Source organism: Anser brachyrhynchus (assembly GCF_964034855.1).
Source record: "Anser brachyrhynchus genome assembly, chromosome: 8".
In the NCBI taxonomy this organism is placed as follows: domain Eukaryota; kingdom Metazoa; phylum Chordata; class Aves; order Anseriformes; family Anatidae; genus Anser; species Anser brachyrhynchus.
This window is the reverse complement of record NC_137702.1, coordinates 3388503-3401260: the sequence shown is the minus strand read 5'-3', so window position 1 is coordinate 3401260 and position 12758 is coordinate 3388503. Positions and strand designations below refer to the sequence as shown.

Sequence of the window (12758 nt, the reverse complement as noted above, 5' to 3'; positions counted from 1 at the left end):
TTTTTGACCTTTAAAGAATGCTAATACCCCAGCATGAATGACACACTGCAGCATGATCATTACAGGCTTGTCAATACTCACTAACAACAGTGAATTAAGAGTACCTGTCACCACCCTGTTCCATTGATCAAAGGTGCATTGATTGTATTTTGCTATGGCATAATCCGGATAGTCCAAGGAGAGAATATGGACGTCTCTTGTAGAGAGACTCCTGCTAAAGCAGAGCCCTAGGAACTAGTCCTCTGGGGATCTTCTCTGCAGCCATGCAGTAACATTACATCGTCACCAATTACCACTGCTCCAAGAAAGCTACTCAGCTATGTGTCCCTTTCAAGCCTTAGGTTTGTAACCCATCCATTTAGTACAACCAGTGATAAAAATGGGCCTAGCAGGAAAGTTTGATTGTATATTGGCTCTCAGCATCCAGTTAAAGTTCTGGGGCTGGAATCTAACTGGCACAACCCAGCAGAGAAGCTCTGTTTCTGAGTCAGAACACAGTTTCTTTCAAGGATTTTCCTATTTTATTTCCTCTTTGGAAAGGCTGCACTTTATAGTCAAAAACCAGCTGGTAAATTGCCTTTATAGTCAAATATAGGATGCTACAAGAAAAGCATGGACAAGGGAGACGTGGATATCAGGGGTATGTGCACAGGAGAGAGAGACAGAAAAAGCTTGAGGCAGATGTTTCTCCTGAGTTTCCTTGCCTGACGACTGGTGGGAGTTTTGTCAGAAGGACAAAGTCGGGAGGACTCAGAAGCCAAGCAGAGCTGCTCAGCGCGCAGCACATTCGTAAATCAGCCCACTTACTGAAGTGCTCAAACAGGGGCTTTGACATCTAACTCACTGCACTACTTATGCTGCCTTGCTGGTACCTGCAGCCATGGTGGGCAAAACCAAGCTATCTCCTGCCTTTGAAAGTCTCCGTGTCGTGTCACTTTATTTCGGTGTGACAACAAAAGGCTTTTGAAGCCCAAAGGATTCTCCCTCCCCCTCTGTAAGGCATCCCACTGCACCACAATCTTATCTTCACTGTAGGAGCACTACACGGCAGAACTGCCTCTGGACTTTGTCAGCCGTGCTTCATGTGTGCAGAGAGAGGACAGGGCTGCTAGAAAAGTGCACCGGTTCAGGACTTACAGCCTTCACAGCCATCCTGGTCCCAGCCTCCCTGCGAGTTTGGCATTGACCTCAGGAGCGTCATGTTTCATGCTTGTTAGTTTTCCATGATATTTTGTTGTAGCTAAACTAAAACGTCATGCAGCAAAAATCCTAGCATTCAACATATTTTGCAAACAAAGTACGAACTGTGTCTGAGACATTCCCTCTGCTTGCCATTGAAATGCACCACCTCCGTCGGTTAGGGTAATTGCACACAGGAAGAGCAGGACAGACATAAACCTCATCTAAAATAAGCAAGGAGGTGTTGGTAAGCAAAACACAAAGATTCAGCTTTCATCTGTTGTAGACGTGGGGGTTTGCACTCTTTTTCATGGGATCTTTAATAATCCTGGAAGGTCAAGACCTCAGTTTTATATCCTGTCCACAAGCCAGCACCTCTACCAAAAATAGTGTCCCCAAAGCATATCGGGATATCACTTCAGAACTGACTCAGAGGGAAGAGTGCCAGCAACTGATTTAGCTACACTGCTTTTGATAGCACCCTGGATTTTCCTTGGAGATGCCCCAGACATGTACTGACCAGCCGTAACCTTGTTTACTTTGTGAGGTCTGAGAAGTCCACAGCCTGACATGCCGTGGCTACCCAGTAGGATATGTTTAGTGTAGAGTCTAGCAACAAATTCCCAGCAAAGTCAGTATGAATTTGCACGCTAATATTCAAAGGATAATTTAACATAACAGAGCGACAAAGTAATTGCTGCATATTTGCCTAAATTGGCATGTAAGGGCTTTTAAAGAGTGTGCTTTTCAATATAACTCTTGCTGGGTGGTTTATGTATTCCCGTGTCTTGACTTGAGACCAGTCCATGGGTTGCCTTCGTGCTGGGGATCTCAGCTTATGAGCAGCCATTATCCAGACTCACTGGCAGCTATTAAGTATGCAGTTTGAGCAATCAAAATGTCCTCGGCCCATTCTCTTGTTTTTACTTTTGAAAAAGTCATTGCATCTTTAGAAGCCACCATGGCTGGGGATGCAGCAAACCTGCCTGTCTGTAGTGGCTCTCATGTTTAGTCTCTGCTGTCTTCCCGTGTGCTCCGTGTTTGTTTGCTTTACAAAGAGGTTATCTTTGTGTATGCCCATTGCCATTTTTCTTTCCATGCTTGTTTTTGATAATATAATGATAGAAAAATGTGATTTCCCACAGTTTTAACTGGCCTGTGGCTTGCTGCTGTTATCTAAAGTTACGATATGAAATATTGTTTGGAGCAGTTATGTGCCAGGTTTATTTAGTAAAGTTCCCAGAGTTCTGCATGACAAGACGTCTCAAGTAATAGGCAGTTGTCTCAGTCATGCAAATTTGGGGAATGAATTAATCAAGCAAAAGGTCAGCTGTTACCATTGTCTATCTTATCTATCAGTGCTGATCGTCACAGTTTCTATGAGCTATTGAACCAGTCTAGACTACTGTGGTGACAGAAACCTGCTTTCTTCAGTCCCACAGATGGAGATTTGCTTTCAAAATGCTACCCAGCTACAGAATCTTGCAGAGCCTAGTAAAATAGAAAAAGTAGATCATACATGTTCATCTGAAAAGCAGCTCGTTCCCTCTCCACCCAGTCTGATGTGGATGTTGCAGACCAAGCTGTCAGTTCTCTTATGTTATTAGCAGACAAAAGGTGTGAGCTTCCTTGTAGGTGCTTGTTCACCCCAGATACTGAGGAGACCCCTTCAGATAATGGAGGCTTCATTCTTCCCTCTCCAGGCAGGTTTGGGCTGATACCAGAGGAAGAAGAGTTGGAGCTGTACAGGTTCTGTGAACTGAACAGCCAGCTGTTGACCAAGCAAAACCTTCTCCCTGACCACCCTTGCTAGGAAAATATTCCGCTCGCTGGGTGCAGATACTGCATGGCACTGGGGAATGCCCTCTGCAGGAGGTACTGGCCTGGGACTCTGCTGCTGTTAGCTTACAGCCTGGTTGAGCAAGAGCCCGTGCTTGGCACAAGCTGGAGCAGAGAGAGGGGCACGGGGGACGTTATTCCCCTGTTAGACTGAGTCTGCACCATGTGCTCTTGTGCAGAGAGCTGCTGGGAAGATCTCCTCCCTTGGAGGTCCTTCAGGCAGCCAGATAAACTGCACTGCCCAGGATGTGAAGAAAGATTTAGGATTTATGAACATTCGCTAAAGCCAAATGAAACATATTTGTTTTGTGCTGTGTTATTTGTCAAAATGACATCATTCTTCATGCTGATAAACAAGGGAATTCTGACTGCACCCTGGACAGAAAATGCCACGCTTTGAGTTTTAAGACGTTAACTGCGTGCAGTAAGGAGCTGTACAGAGCAAGTGGGGTGACTTTTAATCCTTCTAATGAGCCGGTGAAACCACAAGCACACAAGCGTACATGCAGTTGCTTACCACTTCTGTATAAACACAGAAATGGTTCCACTAATTATCCTTGAAAGTTATGCTAATTCCACAGGTAAGAGGTGATTTTGGGGCCAAAGCATTTTGAAAAGCTCGGCATCCTGCAGCACGGAGGATGCTGGCTGCAGCAAGCGCCAGGCTTGCAGGCAGTCTCTCGCTGTGGTTAGCGGCTGCTTTAGCAGCACCCGAGCACTTACCCAGGGCACTGCCAGCCCTGGCACGCAGCAAGGTAGGAGCCAGGCGAGCTCCCGGGCTGCCTTGTGGTCGCAGGGGCCCAAGCTGTCCTTGCTGCCACACAGGCACACAAACGCTAGAAATGAAAGTAACTGCCGCCGCTCCGGGCACGGAGTGTGGGTGCGATGGAGGAAACATGACTTCCTCACACTTCTCGTCGAGTGGCCAGGCACAGCCAAAACAAATTGCAGGGAAAGTCCTGCCAGCCCCACCGCGCACGGCGTGCCGGCTGCAAGGTGTGGGGGCCTGGGCCAGGCAGCGGCTGCAAGGGGCCGGGAGGACGCCGCTGCCTTCCCGTAGGCTGGCAGAGGAGAAGAGGCTCTCCTCCGCAGACCTCCCCGGTGCAGAGCACGTGTGGGAAAGCTGGGGCATCATAAAACAGCTTTTTCTTAAACAGCAGCCTGTATGTTTTCTGCTATACTAAGCATTACAGTAGTGAAGGTAGTTAAAGTCAGCAGCATGAAAATTAACATTCAAAAAGGTACTCTATATTCCTTAGCAAGGCACTGCTATCCAAAACACTCTGTTTGGGCTTGGTATGAGAGGAAGAAAAAAAGATTATAATAAAAAATAGACTGCAGGCATAGAGTGAACAGTTGCCGTGACCTTGCCTTTTGTATGCCATTACACAATTCAATGGCAGTCCACTCAAACCTTGCTCTCGATCAATATCCTATTAAAGCAGCACAAAAAGTCTCTATAAACTTAGTGGTTAGCTATGTTTATAAATGGAACTCAGCATAATTAGATGGTCAATAGCAGGCTGTACTTGTAATTTTAAAATGAACATCACACATTTCATATCTGTTGTATTCAGCTAAGCCTCTTTGCATCTAACGATACAGTGTGTAGGAGACAAAGGCCTTGCAAAAAAAAAAAAAAAAGGAAGAAAACAGATCCCCTTTCCTCTCTGCATCAGCAGTGCAGTGTGTTTCCCTTTGTTTATGGAGTCACAACACAGGAAAAAGTTTATTAGTCAAATGTCACGTTTCTCTCGTTTAACCTTAAACACATTATCACTTTGCTGCAATGTTACACGTGTAATGATCTTAGTCATATCCCAGCCCCTTTGTAAAAATAAATACATAAAAATGGAAAATGAGAAGCTAAATATTAACATGACTGAAAGAGAGTGCCATATTCCAAGGAAGACAAATGCCAGCCTGGCTGGTTTTATTTAGTGGGTTTCCTGTGCTCTAATTCAATAAATTTTTCAAAATAAATATTCCAATTGAGTTAAGTCAGAGGGCTTTTTGTTAATTTCTCTGTTATTTTTCTTGACATTTCGGGTGAAGATCCGGGCTAACGAGCTGGCGACAGGGGAGGCTCTGCCCGCGTCCCCGGGCCTGGAGCTGCCGCTCGGCCCGGTGCGGCCGCTTCCCTCCTGCCTGCGTGGCAGCCCAGGGCGAGGGACATTCTGCCCACACCAGCCGCCTCGTCCTGCCCCTTCAGAGCAAGCTACACCCATCCCCTGCACACGGGGGCTTTTTGAGATGCCCACAGCTGAGTCGGAACCAGGCCCAGCATCAGTCTGTTTGTGCAGACCCCTGCGCACATCCCCGGGTGCGAAGAGCAGAGGGGGTCCTTCCTCCGCCAGCCCCCACCCCCCGCCACATCGTGGTGTCAGCACATCGGTGGAGACCCTTGTTTTGAGTCAGAACTGAAATTTCTGACATCCTTTCCTGCTCAGGAGATGTTCTGGAGCTATCGGAAGGTGGTCACCTTGCTGCAGAGCATTTGTTAGGCGGGAAAACGGCGTGTTTTTAACATCAGCGGCCTGGAGTTTCTGCAGGCTGCAGTGTGTGAACAGCCAGCTGTGCTGGATGGTGAGCTTCCCAGCCGTGCTGCTGCTTCGTGTAGGGCCGCAGCACGTTCCCAGGAACAGGACAGTCCTGGTCATAGGCCAAAGGCGGTGTGAAAAGCCATTAGAAGCAGGCTGAGATGCCTCCTGGAGGTGCCTCATACCACAAACCACGGGAGCTACCGGAGCAGCCAGGCAGCCTGCAGCTGAAACCCCTTGCAGGAGGCACAAGGTACGGCTCAGCTCCTCCAAGGCTGAAAGACAGGGATCCAATATGCAGGAGAAGGGATTCTAGAACAGCTTGACCCTGTGCAAAGCTTGTCACAGCACTTCTAGGGTCAGTGGCCTCGAGTTGGTTGTGGCAGGATCGCAGTTCGTCTAGGAACTGCCGTGGGACTTTCCAACATTCAGCTGCTGTGGGCCATCTAGCCACTTCAGCCACTGCTGGGGACATCTGTTGCTGTTTGGTAGAGGTGGGGTTCATTCTGTAACCCTCTTGTTGCAAACAGGCTCCTGCTGTGGCGAGGTGGTTTGGCCTGTAACAAAGAAAGCATCCTTCGTGTTTGCTGCAGGGGCAAAAATTAGTCTCTGATTAGCACTTACTTCTTTGTGCTGAGTTTATACAGGATTAGCAATACCCATTTCTTCTTCCACCCCTGTTCTGGAGGTACATTTCATTTTCATATAGGGCCAATTCAAATGCTTGAGCAGAAATGTCCTGGATTTGGGGAGAGGGGGAGTAACAGTGAGGCAAGAGGACGAACAGAAGCATTATCCAGATATTATTTTTTCTTCCATATCTGTTTGGAATAAAGCTGCTTCGTAAATCTTGTGGTGGTTAGGAAATTCATTGTGCCTCAGAAAGAAAAGGAATAGTGCTTTAATTTGGTGCTTGCCTTTTTAAGTTCCTGTTTGGAAAATAGCGTGCATAACCTGTAAGTTAGGCTTTGGTAGGTAGAGGGTGCAGAGGAACTGATCAGCAAAGGGTTTGCAGAGCAGAAATCTGTTTGGCAAGGAAGTTGCTGAAAACTGTGGAGTAGATGCTGCAGAGAGTACCTTTATGATTGATTTCCATTCAAGTCAGACTGACTGCAGTGTGGTCATTTTTCTAACCCATAACTGCTCACACTGCAGCAGTCTGCTATCTGCAGGGTGTCTGAATTATAGCAGTCCATGTCCGTGTTACCTTTTACACAAATTACTTACACCGTTTTCTTTTTCCATGCAAATTCATCAGTTTTACAGCCTCTTGTAGTTGCTGTCAGGAAACTGTTGCAGAAAGCACAAATTGATAAAACGAGTTAATTTTACTGTGCTTAATTTTTCTTTCTTTGTGTTAACACACCCTCTCATATACCCGGTGTACAGGAAGCATATGATAGTTAAGGGAAGATAACAAAGGATTTGAGCGTTCTTGTCATAAATTACTTCCCAGCTTCGTTCCTTTTAATGATCATTCCAGATTTTCTCAAGTTTTAATAGTGTTGTGTATTTTCCGTCCCATGCTTTTAAAAGTCCATGGCTATCCTGGCTGTTCCCTTTCTGTCTCAATGACGTTCTTAAAAGATCCTTGCCAAACAACAACTAATTGTCTTGTGGGGATGATGAGGCAGCTGCAAAGCTACATTATTCCTCTGTCAGATCTGACACTGTGAGCTCCTTAAGTCTTGGGGTGAAATACTGGCCCCATTACAGTCAATGGCAGCACTCCCAGAAGGCCTGCATTTCAGCCCAGACATGTTAGCTGGGCGATATGAGCTATCCTGTCTTCATTTCCTCACTCCTGCCCCGTCGGAGTGAAAGATTTTTTCGTCTTTGAAAAAGGGCCAGATTCTCAGACCAAAGATTAAACTTGGCTCAGCATCCATGTGTGGCATTGAGACTGCTTCGCCTTTGTTGCTGTGAATCGGGGCTCTCAGACAATACGTTCCAGGCCAAACTTGTGCTTTTTATTGTGTAGTATGTCCTTTTTCAGATGTCTCTGAAATGTGAGAGAAAATCATGATCTGTAATTGTCAGCTCCCTAAGTTGCTTTGTCCTGCAAATAGCACTGGAACAGCAACAGTGGCTACGGGACCACATGCCATATAGTTGCATGTTTTTGTGAAATGCATTATCTTTTAATGCATTTAACTTTAACGTTAAGCTGCTCTGTTCCCAGAAGAATACAGCACATGGAGTTCATAGGCTTCTGCCTGAAAACTTTAGGGCGTGCAGGAACTCATAATATTTTAATGTAAAACCAAGGCTTTAGGACATGGAAATTAATGCTATTCATATCCCTTACAATAAAATTTAGGTGTTTGGTAAGGTAGTGAGAGGTGAGCAGTGAAAAGTAATCGCTGGATAACATTTTTTGAGACAATGTCTCTAGCTGTGATTTAGCTGGAGGAGAGGCCAGAGGAAAATTCAGATGCTCGCAGGCAGAAGAGAACTTGGGTTTTTCATCTGTGTTTGTACTTTCTCCAAGGAGCATTTGTAACCTCTGTGCTTGGGGATGTACATCACGTACATACCAGAGGTCCTGAGGTGTGTATTTCCCTGCCTATACTGCTTATAGATTATGCCAAGCACACTACAGGGATGATGCAGCCTATTTGTAACTATGCCAGTAAATGCAATATTGTCCTAAAAGCAAACACAACAAGTTTCATTAAGTGTTAGACTGATATTAATAGAAAAACAGTGCTTAATTAAATTGAATAAAAGTGTGTCATAATCATTTGATTTTTTAAAGAAAATTCCTCATTGGAGGAATATAAGAAAGAGTCTATGGAACACTGTATTCTTGATAAAATTTACATTTGCTTGATTGCAATGCCCGCTTCCATTAGCATTTCTCAATTTCCACATCCCACCTCTTCTCATTGTGAAAATAAATACATTATTGAGGAATAAGAAATTGATTTTGAAGTGCAATTCATGCCTTATTCACTCGAGTTACTGACTTCAATTTTTTTTGTTTCCCCAGCACCAATAGCTGCAGGAACAGGCCCTAATTTCTCCCTCTCAGATTTGGAAAGTTCTTCATACTACAGCATGAGCCCAGGAGCAATGAGGAGGTCTTTACCTAGCACATCCTCTACCAGGTAATTTAATCTTTGCCTACTACCAAGTTACTTGGAAACCCAGGCAAGCATCATTACTCATCTGGGAAAGTAACCACTAAATTATTTGACAAGTTGTTTGGGGGCCTCAGGATGGGGAGCTGTTTCAGATTCACAGAGCTGAATGTTCAACTGGATTGCCGTTAAAGTTCTTTTTAAATATACAAACTTTGAAGAAAATCAGTTGCATTGCCTTGTGTAACTTCTGGCTCATGTCTTGGTGTATCAGGAGAAGTTCCACAGGAACTGTTGGAGTTTTAGTGGTGGCAGAAGAGAATTGGGAGCTTATCGAGTTGAGCTACTTTGTCCTGGCAGGAAAATCTTAAGATAGTCTTACATGCATTCTTTATCTTAGTAAGTGTTATCTGTGAGACTAATACAGTTTTAGGATCTTAGTCTTTAATGCATTCTGGTTTTCATATAGCATTTAGAAATTTGTGACAACGATTTGCAAACTGTGAGTTGTTAATGCAGATGACTACCCAGTTTCATTTTGATTTTGGCTTAGATACCAACTGCCAGACAAGGATATTTTTTATTTTTTACCCTATCATTTTACTTTAAGCATCCATGAGATTAGATTTATAAACAAGCCCAGTCACTCTGGTAGTTTTGAACACTATTAAAGAAACGGACTGATTTTTCTTCCCCCACGGCCAAAAGAGATCACTTATTTCAAAGACATGACAAGAAAGTCTAACTTCAGCCCAGGGTTGTTTGACGTTTTTATCTCGGTCTGCAGTGCCATCAGCTTTGCAGTAAGCAAGTACACATGTAAAAAGACTCTACAGTTTGAATATGGCTGTGGTTTTTTATTTTATAAAACGAAAATCTTTAGAGGGAGGCTCTTAGCCATAGCTTCTTACAGCTGGCAGTAACTGCAAGAACATTCTACATCTTGCAGTTAGTGTACATTATGAAGTTTGGTGACTACAGTTCCCATTACACATCAGTTATAAACTTTGTCCTCTTTCTTCTTTGCATATAAACTGTGCGCCCCATTTACAGTGCCCATCACTAGCACCATTCTCAGGTAGAGTTTGGTTGCGACTCCAGAAGCAGAAAAGTGAGGTTATCAGTTACTTAAGAGCTCAGTTGTTACTCTTCTGTTCTTCTGCAAATAGCTAGCAGTGATAAGGACACAATTATAAACAGCATGGGTAGTTAATAACTTGGTGATATGTTTGTTTTCCTCTCATTAGGCTGTTCCCAGTCAGAAAAAAAAATACTCCTTAAATACACAGAGTCAGCGGAATTATCAGGCGGTAATTATATTGTATGCACACAATTTCCCCTATTGACACATAACAATTCTCTAAATTACGGAATGGCCAAACCTGCATTCCACACATACCACAAAAATTATTCTTCCTGTTTCTCACAAACTGATTTCGTATACCTGCGCAGAGCTTCGGGTGAAGAGCTGCACAGAGACTGCAAGTTGTAGACCAGCAGAAATTGGAATATTTGATGTGTTTTAAGTATGTTCCCCCTGTACAGAGAAGCCTGTTCTTGAATGCCTTAAATCTTAATAGAATACAGATTTGGGGTAAAAAGTGAGCTGACCCAGCCTCGGAAAAGTACTTAAAAGAGAAATTCTCAGTAATGTCCCCACGCAGTCTGTACAACTCATTATAGAAAACAGAGCCAACCTGAGTGTCTTTGGCTTTGGGATCCTCTCCCTACCAAACTGCTGGAGTCTTGAGTCACTGACCATCAGAGACCACTGAAAGGGCTCTTCTGTCTCCTGAGCTGTTGGTAATGGAGGTGTGATTGATTACAAGGGAGTCCTTTAGTACTGACACTGCGCAGAGGTACCTGGTGGAGGCTTATTTATACAGTTATAGGGTAAAATGTTTGTACTTGTATGATAATGTGAACATTTGAACCACGAATGGATTCTTCCATCTTTCATTTGTCTACACTTCGTACAGGACTGAAGTCTGGATTAATTTAACAGCTACAGTTAAAAGACTGAAAATACAAGTTTGAACTGATAAATAATATGTCTTTCAGACTAAGCTGTGCAAAAACCTGACAGTTAAAATGTCTTGCATGTTATTACCGTATTCATTCAAATTGCAAAAATAATGCAACACAAATGAAATTATTTTATTGACCTCTGTGTGCTTTGAAAAATATCCTACTTTTTGCCCAATAAAAGCCTAAATGTTAGACTGTCTTCAGGTTAAATTCAGATGTGTTTAGGTGTTCAGTTTGGACTCCTTGAGAGGCTGTAGTTTCCATAAGCAGGTTAGTCTCGAGCAGTGCTAGCAAGGTATGTCCCAAAAGACGTGCCTTTGTTCCTTTCCATATATATAGTAGTTATTATGTGTTTTTACTTCTTCAGCTCTACAAAACGTCTCAAATCTGTGGAGGATGAAATGGACAGTCCTGGTGAGGAGCCGTTTTATACAAGCCAAGGGCGCTCTCCAGGAAGTGGCAGCCAGTCAAGTGGATGGCATGAAGTGGAGCCAGGTAAGCCACGGCTTTCAGGAGCCCGAGAAAATTATCTCCAGTTGCTCATTTTGTTATCAGAGTACACTGAATGCTGTATAGAAAGGTGCTCTATTATAAAAATCTTGTAACTTCTTCTGAGAAAAGGTCAGTCTAATGAAAATACTGTAGAGGTTTATTGCTCCTGCAGCTGTAAATGTTTCTGTAGTGTGTCACTTCTGTGTTTTTGCCAAATATCTTAAGTATTTAAATAATGCAGCAAAAGATACACTGTCTGTTTCTGTCAAAATGTCCAGATTCAGTTCTGGGATAGCAGTGACATTCGCTTAGCAAAAAGCAGCACCTGTTTGGGGTGTTCCCCACAGTTATACTATTTAAATAAATATCCCTAAACTTATGTAAGGTAGAAGGACTTTTCAAGCATTCTACAACACTCGAGATCACTTAGTAATGACTTTTAAGAGACTTACAACGTCATCTGAAGTGTGATTGGAGGTTTCGTATCAAAATAGCTATCACTGGGTATTAAACTTCATAAGCTTTAGGAAGCAGCTTTTCTGCCCCTTCTCAGTTAATTTTTATGTGTGATCTTTCTCGCTGATTATCTTTTGGGTTATGTTACGTTATGTATTTAACTGTCCGTTGGTCACTTATCTTGAGATCATCTGGGTGCTTAATACTATTGAAAATATTTTTCTGGGTCAGTGCTACATATAGAGGTAAAGCTAGTGGCTTGATTTTGGTTACAGCTAAATATTCATCTATTTATTGCCAATAAAAATAACAAAAGTCTTATTTGTTAGATAAACACAGTCAGTACTTTCATCTCCCAGTGTTTGAGAAGCCTCCCAGTGTTTGGGAAGGCCCTCTAAACAGCCCAAAGGGTCTTTCGCAATACATGCTTTTTTCCTTTCTTGTTTGTTTGGATTTGAATTAGTATGTTTTGGGTTTGTTCTGAAACAACGCATGCTTGTCCAGGGCACTGTGTATAATGAACTGTACAGCATAGAAAAGTAAATTCGACCTGAACAGCATTAAAATCAGTTCTGTGGGCACTTGGCCAGCCACCTATATCCTTCATCATGTAGGAAACATACCCACAGCTTTCTCTGGAGACCCTGTCAAACAGCTGTCCTTTACAGCATGCCCAGAAAGTCACCAAATTTGGGCTATTCCAGACTGGGAGGGGACTGATTCCCGCGCCTGGGAGCCCTTGGAGGATCCCCTGCCAGCTGCCCTCTCTCCTCTAATGAGGAGGAGCCAGCTTGTGGGCCCTTATTGAGTGCAGATGTGGCACTTTGGCAGGAGGAGAGGGTGGACCTGCAGGCAGACAAGTGCCAGGCTCCCTGTGACTGCCTTGCCACCGTGGTCCCCAGGGCTCTGGTGTTTTCAGCGAGGTGCCCTGCTCCGTAGATGCTGGGGGCTGTTTCCTCCATCCGCTCCAGTCTCCAGATGATGTAAGGCAGAGCTTCACCTTGTACTGAGCTACTCTGCTCATGGAGTGGCAGAAGCACAAACAAAAGCGCAGCGCCCATCGGAAGGAGAGATCACAACCTCCTCTCAGGCACAGATGGCTAAAAGCTGACTGGTTCACTGCTTTGACATCATGGTCAGA

General features: G+C 44.0%; 1 protein-coding gene across 50 annotated transcripts in view; it reads left to right on the top strand.

The window, feature by feature from the left end:
- NFIA (nuclear factor I A) overlaps positions 1–12758 on the top strand; it is a 352158-nt gene that overhangs the window by 261779 nt on the left and 77621 nt on the right. For all 50 annotated transcript variants that reach the window (XM_080603181.1, XM_080603195.1, XM_080603150.1 and 47 more), the window contains 2 exons: positions 8551–8668; positions 11037–11164. In XM_080603181.1, the coding sequence (XP_080459307.1) occupies positions 8551–8668; positions 11037–11164 (246 nt within the window). The remainder of the gene's footprint in view (positions 1–8550; positions 8669–11036; positions 11165–12758) is intronic.